Source organism: Hyperoodon ampullatus, assembly GCF_949752795.1.
Source record: "Hyperoodon ampullatus genome assembly, chromosome: 3".
In the NCBI taxonomy this organism is placed as follows: domain Eukaryota; kingdom Metazoa; phylum Chordata; class Mammalia; order Artiodactyla; family Ziphiidae; genus Hyperoodon; species Hyperoodon ampullatus.
The window spans coordinates 37,286,580-37,296,648 of NC_136916.1; the positions used below are offsets into that span (position 1 = coordinate 37,286,580).

General features: G+C 59.7%; 1 protein-coding gene across 1 annotated transcript; it reads left to right on the forward strand.

The window, feature by feature from the left end:
- Positions 1-2,296: 2,296 nt before the first annotated feature.
- On the forward strand, positions 2,297-8,393 carry FURIN (furin, paired basic amino acid cleaving enzyme; the record flags this gene model as incomplete). Its single annotated transcript, XM_079700096.1, has 15 exons — positions 2,297-2,473; positions 2,853-2,951; positions 3,065-3,160; positions 3,482-3,610; positions 3,721-3,797; positions 4,094-4,182; positions 4,712-4,884; positions 5,328-5,540; positions 6,006-6,106; positions 6,228-6,331; positions 6,408-6,525; positions 6,637-6,816; positions 7,217-7,341; positions 7,434-7,544; positions 7,798-8,393. The coding sequence occupies 15 exons, from the start codon at positions 2,297-2,299 to the stop codon at positions 8,391-8,393; spliced, it is 2,388 nt and encodes a 795-aa protein (XP_079556222.1).
- Between the last annotated feature and the right edge of the window lie 1,676 nt (positions 8,394-10,069).

Genomic DNA, 10,069 nt, shown 5'->3' on the forward strand with positions numbered 1-10,069 from the left:
CGCCTGTCCAGCTCTCCGGGGCCCGGGTGAGATGGGGAGCTTCATTTTGCCGTCCAGCAGAGTGGCCTCCTTTGGGGCTGGGCCCTGGGAGTGGTGGGGGCATCCGGGGCCGTGTGGGCAGGCGCTCTGCTCAACAAGCTTGGCACTGAGGTGGGACACCTCCGGCAGCCCCACCGGGACCTTCCCCAGCTTCTCCCCACCCCAGGGGCTTGGCTTCTGGCTAGCCAGGGGCCCTATGTGGGGACAGTTATGTGGCCCCAGGCAGAGAGGTCCTGCTGTCTGTTTGCTGAAGGAGGAAAAACAGCACTCGGACTATTGATTCAGCTTCACCTTGGCGCTCCTGGCTCAGCAGCTAGTGTTTGCCCTGGCTGCCCGGGCTCAGATTACGCAAGGCTGGTGGGTGTGGAGCGACCGAGGGGGCTGCTGGAGGCCTGCAGGCCAGGGCTGGGTGGCCCCAGCGTTTCCCAGGAAACTGTGTAAAAAAAGAGCCTGAGCCCCTGACTTTGCTGATGGCGGGCCAAAGAGGGAGGGTGAAGCCACTGTGATCCCCCCTCCCCGTGCTCAGCCCCCAAAGCCCCCATCCCACCTTAGGTTACCCACTCTTTCTTGCCAGGGGCTGTGGGTCTTTGCAGGTAACTCCCTATGGCTGGTTGTGCTGTGCTGAACTAGGAAGCCCTAGTGAGCTGTGTAGACACCGCCCATTAAAAAACTTTAAAAAGCCAACATTTTATTCCTTTATAAAATATACCTGGGTAATTTGGAAAATATACATGACACAAAAGAAAATAACAATTACTTATAATTCTCACCACCTTGAGAGAACCATTGTTAGCATGTGTCCTTCCAGATTATGTTTTGTGGTTTTATATAAATATACATGTATAAATAGTTTTTTAAAAACAAAACGGGATTATAGGTACCTACTGCTTTATAACCCACCTTTTAAAAATAATTAATTAATTAATTAATTAATTTTTGTCTGCGTTGGGTCTTCGTTGCTGTACGCGGGCTTTCTCTAGTTGTGGCGAGTGGGGGCTACTCTTCGTTGTGGTGCGAGGGCTTCTCATTACAGTGGCTTCTCTTGTTGTGGAGCCTGGGCTCTAGGAGTGCAAGCTTCAGTAGTTGTGGCACGAGGGCTCAGTAGTTGTGGCCCACGGGCTTAGTTGCTCCGTGACATGTGGGATCTTACCTGACCAGGGCTCGAACCCCTGTCCCCTGCAGTGACAGGTGGTTTTTTTGTTTGTTTGTTTGTTTTTTGTTTTTTTGCGGTACGCGGGCCTCTCACTGTTGTGGCCTCTCCCGTCACGGAGCACAGGCTCCAGACGCGCAGGCTCAGCAGCCATGGCTCATGGGCCTAGCCGCTCCGTGGCATGTGGGATCTTCCCGGACTGGGGCACGAACCCATGTCCCCTGCATTGGCAGGCAGACTCTCAAGCACTGTGCCACCAGGGAAGTCCCTATAACCCACCTTTTAAAAAAAATTATTATTATTATTTATTTATTTATTTATATTTGGCTGTATTGGGTCTTTGTTGCTGTGCACCGGCTTTCTCTAGTTGCGGCGAGCAGGGGCTACTCTTCGTTGCGGTGTGCGGGATTCTCATTGCGGTGGCTTCTCTTGTTGCAGAGCATGGGCTCTAGGCGCATGGGCTGCAGTAGTTGTGACACGCGGGCTCAGTAGTTGTGGCACTCGGGCTCACTAGTTGTGGCTCGCAGGCTCTAGAGCGCAGGCTTAGTAGTTGTGGTGCATGGGCTTAGTTGCTCCGCGGCATCTTCCCGGACCAGGGCTCGAACCCGTGTCCCCTGCGTTGGCAGGCGGACTCTTAACCACTGCGCCACCAGGGAAGTCCCTAACCCACCTTTTTGACTTTAATTCTGGCAAGCAGTTATTCAGTTGTTGCTTCTGATTTTGAGGGACTCAAGCCTTGGTCCTCTTCATCCCACTTCCGTATTCTTGCGTGTGGAGGCGGTCCTTCTGTCCATCTATCCGGCTCACCTTGGGGGGCTGGATTTTCACCCCTCCCCGCCAGAGCCCCTTTCAGGCCTGGAGTGAGCCGTGGGGTGGGAAGGCAGCTTTAGCGTGTGGCTGGGGAGCGACTGACTCTCCCTCTTCTCCTCCCTTGTTCCTCTTAGAGCCGGCAGCCCTCATCCTCCCCGCACAGTCCTGCCCGTCTCGGTCCCATGCCCCCGCCAGTCAGCCCCGGGCCACAGGCAGTGAGCAGGCACGCGGGAGCCGAGGCCCTGTGACCAGGCCAAGGAGACGGGGGCTCCGGGGTCCCGGCCACCTGTCCCCCCCATGGAGCTGAGGCCCTGGTTGCTATGGGTGGTAGCAGCAGCAGGAGCCTTGGTCCTGCTGGCGGCCGATGCCCGTGGCCAGAAGGTCTTCACCAATACCTGGGCCGTGCACATTCCTGGAGGCCCAGCCGTGGCTGACAGTGTGGCACGCAAGCATGGCTTCCGCAACCTGGGCCAGGTAGGTGTTCTTCCCTCCTGCTGGCCGAGGCATAGGACATCGCCAGGGGGTGGGGCCAGTGAGGGCAGGGGTTCCAGCACCCAGAGCAGGAACTCTGGGGCTTGTCTTCTCAGGGGCATCTGGGTATTAGGCATGTTATGGGTGGCTTGTCCTGCCCTTGGGCTTCTAGCCTAAGTTGCTCAGTGGACCAGTATATCCCAGGGGGTTGAGTCCCCCTCGGCCCCCTGCACCTCCTTGCGGGGTCCTGGGTGGGGAGCAGATGCCCACTACCCCCTGCCGTGGTGAGCCTCCCCTTGCAGCCGGTTGTCCACCCCCATCCCCCGCCTCCATGGGGACTGGCAGATGGAAAGCCCGGCTCAGTCTCCCTGCTCTGTTGCAGATCTTCGGCGACTATTACCACTTCTGGCATCGAGCGGTGACAAAGCGGTCCCTGTCACCTCACCGCCCGCGGCACAGCCGGCTGCAGCGGGAACCTCAAGTGAGTGCGGCCCCAGCCCCTCCTGCTGCCACCCTTCCCTTTCAGTTCTCAGGAGGCCTCGCTCTCCCTCCCCGCTCCTCCAGCCACACCATCTCTCCCGCACTCCCTCACAGGTACAGTGGCTGGAGCAGCAGGTGGCAAAGCGACGGACCAAACGGGATGTGTACCAGGAGCCCACGGACCCCAAGTTTCCCCAGCAGTGGTACCTGGTACGTTGCCTCCCTGGCTGCATCCATCCATCCACTGAGGGGTCCCGTGAGTGGGTGAGGCTGACTTCGAGGCCTCCTGTCCGTCTTCCTCTGTCTGCTGAGTAGTCTTTCTCCAGCCCATCCTGCTGAGCCCTGGGGAGTGCCCTCCCAGAGTTCTTTATAATTCCATGAGCCCAGACAACCAGTGGTGGCATTTGAGGAACAGGGGCGGGTGGAGAAGGAGCTTTTGGGGGTGGCAAAGGGATTCTCCAAGGTTCCTGTAACCTCACCCAGCAACCACATCTCGTAAGTGCTGGGTGACGGGGGTGGGTGTCTCTGCAGTCTGGTGTCACCCAGCGGGACCTGAACGTGAAGGAGGCCTGGGCCCAGGGCTACACGGGGCATGGCATCGTGGTCTCCATTCTGGACGATGGCATCGAGAAGAACCACCCAGACTTGGCAGGCAATTATGTGAGGAGGTCGGGGAGGGAGGCAGCCATCCCTGGCGAGGGGAGTCCAGGGATGGTCCTGTTCTGCCCATGTGTTCAGGCTGACCCTGATGATGGCCATGTCCTTTCCAGGATCCTGGGGCCAGCTTCGATGTCAATGACCAGGACCCTGACCCCCAGCCTCGGTACACGCAGATGAATGACAACAGGTAAGAATTAGCAGGTCCCTGGCCTCTGCTTCCCTTCTGTTTTCCGCTGAGGAAGCAGATGTGCCCTTCCTGAGTGGCTGAAGTCTTTTCCATAGTCCTGGTCTAGCTAGGTCTCTGAGGGAAGGTTCGGTCTGAGTGGAGGTGGCCATAGGCCAAGAGGAGTGGGGGGGGTGTGTGGTCTGTGTACAGGTGTGGGACAGCAAAGGTAGAGGGGTGTGCATGTGGCCCTTCCTCCTCCTTAGGCTGCACCCACCATTCTCTGTCCACTGTTAATGCTGTGTTCTTGGCCCCGGCAGGCATGGCACACGGTGTGCAGGCGAGGTGGCCGCAGTGGCCAACAACGGTGTCTGTGGCGTAGGTGTGGCCTACAATGCCCGCATTGGAGGTGGGTGTAGGCCTTGGCCACCCAGTCTGTGGGAGGACCCTTCCAGTGGGATTCTTCTCTGTTCACTTCCCATCTAGCCAGTGTCTGCCACTTTCCCGCTGTGGATCCTTTTGACCGCATGACTCTTCTTTAGAGGGTTCTTAGTAACTCAAAAAGCTGAACCACCTGTGCTGGTGGCCCTGTGCTGTGGGGTGGAGGGAGTGTTTCTTAGCAGGAGTCTCCCTAACTCCTCACTGTCCACTCTGAGTCCTTACATGGCAGGCCTTGATCACCATGCTCCTTTGGGACCCCAGAGACTCATCCTAGTCCAGAATGTGTGGTTGGGGCCCAGGGACCTCTCCCCTTTTCCCCTGCGTCTTGTCTTTGAAAGGCAGAGGCTGGCCAGGGAGTTAGGGGCTCAGGGTTTCCCAGCACCGTCCTCTGCCCTCCCCTGCCCATCCTCTGGGTGCAAGGCTGGGTGTGCTCCAGGGAGTGTTCCTGGCAGCTGGACCCACGCAGCATCCCTCTCCCCGCCCCCCTCCGTGGTCAGGGGTGCGCATGCTGGACGGTGAAGTGACAGATGCGGTAGAGGCACGCTCGCTGGGCCTGAATCCCAACCACATCCACATCTACAGCGCCAGTTGGGGCCCCGAGGACGACGGCAAGACCGTGGATGGGCCAGCCCGCCTTGCTGAGGAGGCCTTCTTCCGGGGGGTCAGCCAGGTGAGGTGGGGGTCCAGGCCCCGCCCTAGACACCAGGCCCAGCCTCTGGGGGCAAACTAGGCGCTACCTTTTCCATACTTCTTTGTGTTTTTCTGTTCCTATTTATTTATTCTTGTGTTTAATTTTAATTTACACGAAGTTTGTTTATTAAATGTTATTAAAATGTTAAGGAACTGGAAGGACAGAAAAAGAGAAAAGTAAATACTATTTACCCATAATTCCACCCTTTGGAATCACCACTCTGAGCATTTTGGTTGGTGGTCTGGGTCTCTTTTTTTGTGCAAAAAAGGATGAGATCCACCAGGGGTATCCCAGGGGAACAGGGGCTGGATAGAGAGTCCCCCGAGAAGGAGGCTCCAGCCTTCCCAGTCTCGAGCAGTGTCTTCCTGCCAGGCCTCCCCCAAGTCCTGTTCTCGAGTGACCCCAGCCCACTCTGTCCACAGGGCCGCGGGGGGCTGGGCTCCATCTTTGTCTGGGCCTCTGGGAACGGGGGCCGGGAACATGACAGCTGCAACTGCGACGGCTACACCAACAGCATCTACACGCTGTCCATCAGCAGTGCCACGCAGTCCGGCAACGTGCCCTGGTACAGTGAGGCCTGCTCGTCCACGCTGGCCACAACCTACAGCAGTGGAAACCAGAACGAGAAGCAGATCGTGAGTCCTGCCCCAGGTGGCGGCTGGGGAAACGGGGCTGCTTGCTGGCTCTGCCCGGGGCCCCCTTTCTGACCCCATCTGCCTTCCACCCACACGTGGCTGGGTGGTGGTGGCTAAGGCATCATGGGATGGGGGCTAGGGAGCTCTCCAAGACTCTTGGGGACTGTGGAGCCATCGGTGAAGCCCCTGAGAAGACTCTCCCTAAAAACGTGCGTTGCTCTTCATGATCGCCAACCTTTAGTTCAATCCTCTGATTCCTCGGGAAACTGAGGCCCGGAAAGGGCCAGGCATCGGCCTGTCCACAGCAAGTTAGCAAGGCAGCAGGTGGGACCAAGGTTTCTTGGCCCTGGCTCCCCACTCCTGTTTATGGTGCTCAGGGCCTGTGGGCAGAGGGAGGGCAGGCAGGTGGCCCCCCTCTGGTGCCCTCCCCGCATAACAGGCCCAACATCACTGTCCTCCTGGTAGGTGACCACTGATCTGCGGCAGAAGTGTACGGAGTCTCACACAGGCACCTCTGCCTCTGCCCCCTTGGCAGCAGGCATCATCGCTCTCACCCTGGAGGCCAAGTAAGTGGGTGGGGGCTGAGGCTCAACCCTGTCCCCACCAGCGCCCCCTGCAAGGCAGGCCTTGGTCTCCAGCTTCTCTCCGAAGAGACAGCCCCCAAGCCTCTCCGTCCCTCCTCTGCAGTAAGAACCTCACCTGGCGGGACATGCAGCACCTGGTGGTACAGACCTCAAAGCCAGCCCACCTCAATGCTAACGACTGGGCCACCAATGGTGTGGGCCGCAAAGGTGAGGACAGGGTTGGATTGGGGGTTGCGGGGGCCCTGTGTGCCTCCCAGCTGACCCCGCCTTCCCTGCCCCACAGTGAGCCATTCGTATGGCTACGGGTTACTGGACGCAGGTGCCATGGTGGCTCTGGCCCAGAACTGGACGACGGTGACCCCCCAGCGGAAGTGCATCATCGACATCCTCACTGAGCCCAAGTGAGGGCTGGACCCTGGCTGGGAGGGGGCAGGTGGGACCTGAGGGGCGCAGGGGTGCCCGCTGGTGCCCCTGGGCCAGGCTGATAGACCGTCATGGTGCTCTCCGCGCAGGGACATCGGGAAGCGGCTGGAGGTGCGGAAGACTGTGACCGCCTGCCTGGGGGAGCCCAGCCACATCACGCGGCTGGAACACACTCAGGCACGGCTCACCCTGTCCTACAACCGCCGCGGTGACCTGGCCATCCATCTGGTCAGCCCCATGGGCACCCGCTCCACCCTGCTGGCCGCCAGGTGCTTGCCCTCTCCTCTGTCCAGCTTGTCCTGTCCCCCACATCCACGTGCATTCATTCATTCACTCACACAGCCCTGAAAGGCACCAAATACTTTTCCACTGTTGGCATTTTGGGAAGGATGGTTTTTGTCCTATGGGACTGTCCCATGTTGCAGGAATCCCTGGTTCTGCCCATTAAATGCCATGTCTGTGTGCCTTCCCATGTGTAGTACCCTTGCACATTTCCAGAATCTGGTTGAGAACACTTGGCCTCCAGGGAAACACCCAGCAGGCATTTCCAGCCCAGCGGGGTTATGCTGCACCGGGGGGAGGGGGTGTGGTCCATGTGCTATGGGCTCAGTGTCCCCTGGCTGGGGTCCCCCAGAGGCCTCAGGCAGCTACGTGCACCTTCCTCCCCAGGCCGCACGACTACTCTGCAGATGGGTTTAATGACTGGGCCTTCATGACGACCCATTCCTGGGACGAGGACCCCTCTGGCGAGTGGGTCCTGGAGATTGAAAACACCAGCGAAGCAAACAACTATGGTATTGGGGGTGCTCAAGGGCTGGGGATGGAGGAGGGGCGCTGGTGGAGTCTGGGGTGCCGGGCTTCTGACTTTTGCCTCCCCCCTCAATAGGGACACTGACCAAGTTCACCCTTGTGCTGTATGGCACGGCCCCCGAGGGGCTGCCCACACCTTCTGAGAGCATCGGCTGCAAGACCCTCACGTCTAGCCAGGCCTGTGTGGGTCAGTCGTGGGTGCTGCAAGGGCTTGGGAACCTGAGGCTGGGGACAGAGGGCACCTGTCCTAAAGGAGGAAAAGGAGTGTGAAGAGATGCTGGGACCCCAGGGTGACCACAGTCCTGGGGCGGGTGGGAGCTCCTGGGGATGGTGGTGACTGCCTGGGGCTGCAGGTCCACAGGCTGCCACTGTCGTGGGGCTCAGGACCCAACAGCCATGGGCGGCTTGGCTGACGCCCACCTTCTGCTCCGTGCCGGCAGTGTGCGAGGAAGGCTTCTCCCTCCACCAGAAGAGCTGTGTCCAGCGCTGCCCTCCAGGCTTCGCTCCCCAAGTCCTCGACACGCACTACAGCACCGAGAACAACGTGGAGATCATCCGGGCCAGCGTTTGTGCCCCCTGCCACGCCTCGTGTGCCACGTGCCAGGGGCCAGCCCCCACAGACTGCCTCAGCTGCCCCAGCCACGCCTCCCTGGACCCTGTGGAGCAGACGTGCTCCCGGCAAAGCCAGAGCAGCCGTGAGTCACCGCAGCCGCAGCAGCCGCAGCAGCCGCCGCCCGCAGAGGTGGAGGCAGAGCCGCGGCTGCGGGAGGGGCTGCTGCCCTCACACCTGCCCGAGGTGGTGGCCGGCCTCAGCTGCGCCTTCATCGTGCTGGTCTTCGTCACTGTCTTCCTGGTCCTGCAGCTGCGCTCGGGCTTCAGCTTCCGAGGGGTGAAGGTGTACACCATGGACCGTGGCCTCATCTCCTACAAGGGGCTGCCCCCCGAAGCCTGGCAGGAGGAGTGCCCGTCCGACTCAGAAGAGGACGAGGGCCGGGGCGAGAGGACCGCCTTTATCAAAGACCAGAGCGCCCTTTGACGAGCGCCTACTGCCCGCCCCTTCGAGCCCATCCCCTCCTGGGGCACTTTTTAATTCACCAAAGTATTTTTTTATCTTGGGACTGGGTTTGGACCCCAGCTGGGAGGCAAGAGAGGCAGAGACGGCTTCCCACCCTACCCTTGGGACCCCGGCTGCCTGAGGTGGGACCCCGGGACCAGCTGGGGAGCAGGAGAGGGCCTCTGCCCACCCCCAGCATGCCTGCGTGTGGAGAAAGGAGTGAAACCTTTAGGGCAGCTTTCCAAGGTCCAGGCCCCAGCCAGAGTTCCCTGCGGAGTGAAGAGGGGCAGCCCTTCCCTTACGGGATTCCTGACCCGGGCTGCAGTTCTCTCCCCTTCCCTGTCCCTCTAAAGCAATAATGGTCCCCATCCAGGCAGCAGGGAGGCTGGCCTAGGGGGTATTTGAAGGAGGAGGCCACCTCTCTAAGGGCTTTTGCATCCCTGACCCCGTCCCCCACCTCTGGTGAGCCTCGGGTGGAAGCAGTAAGCGAAGGAAGGGACCAAGGCAAGGCAGGCACTTCCAGGGTGCACACGTGTGTGCACACGTGTGTTTGTTCCTTTGCCCACCTCCACTACAGCTGGCTGCCTGCTGAGCGAGGCTGGCCTGGCCCCATTGCTGGTGTGCTGACCACCCTCCCCTCTCTGGCACCCTCTCCTCCTGCCAGGGCCCAAGTCCCTGTTTTCTGAGCCCGGGGCTGCCTGGGCTGTTGGCACTCACAGTCCCGGAGCCCCTGGGTGGGTGGTGGGGAGGGACGGTGGCCCAGCCGGCCTCTCCCGCCTCCCACCCGATGCTGCTTTCCCCTGTGGGGATCTCAGGGGCTGTTTGAGGATATATTTTCACTTTGTGATTATTTCACTTTAGATGCTGATTTTTTTTTTTTTTTTGGTATTTTTAATGGGGGTAGCAGCTGGACCATCCACCTTCCCACACCCGCTGTCCACCCTGCTGTTCCCCCCGGCTGCCCTGGCCCTGAGGTGTGGGGGTCTGCAGCGTGTTGCTGAGGAGTAGCCAAGCCCCAGGTCCTGAAGAGGCAGGCCAGGCCAGGCGGGCCCTAGGAAAGGAGGAGTACGGTAGAAGGGGCAGGCTGTCGTCCACTTCAGATGGGGCTCCTCGTGCCAAGGGCTCATGGGTCACTGGTTCTCCAAGTGCCAGGGGTGGGCAGGCAGTGGCACTGAGCCCCCTCCAACACTGTGCCCTGGTGGAAAAAGCACTGACCTGTCCTGCCCCCCAAGGCCCCCTCTTCTGACGTGCCTTTTGTACCCCTCCCATTAGGACAATCAGTCCCCTCCCGTTTGGGAGCCCCCTTTTCTTTCTCTCCCCTAGCCCCTCCTGGCACCCAGCCACCTGCCCAGGGGCGCCCCCGCCTTTCCCATCCCCCCCACCCTTGTGGCCAGCCCAGCTGGTTTTGTAAGATACTGGGTTGGTGCACAGTGATTTTTTTTTTTCTTGTAATTTAAACAGGCCCAGCATTGTTGGTTCTATTTAATGGACACGAGGTAATGTTAGAGGTTTTAAAGTGATTAAACGTGCAGACTATGCAAACCAGGCCTGGTCTCCAATGTGGTGATGTTCTTCCCAGGACCTGGGGCTGCGTCCAGAATGAGGTGCGGGTGAGGGCTGGGGCGAGTTACATGCCCACATGGTGTCCTGCCTACCTG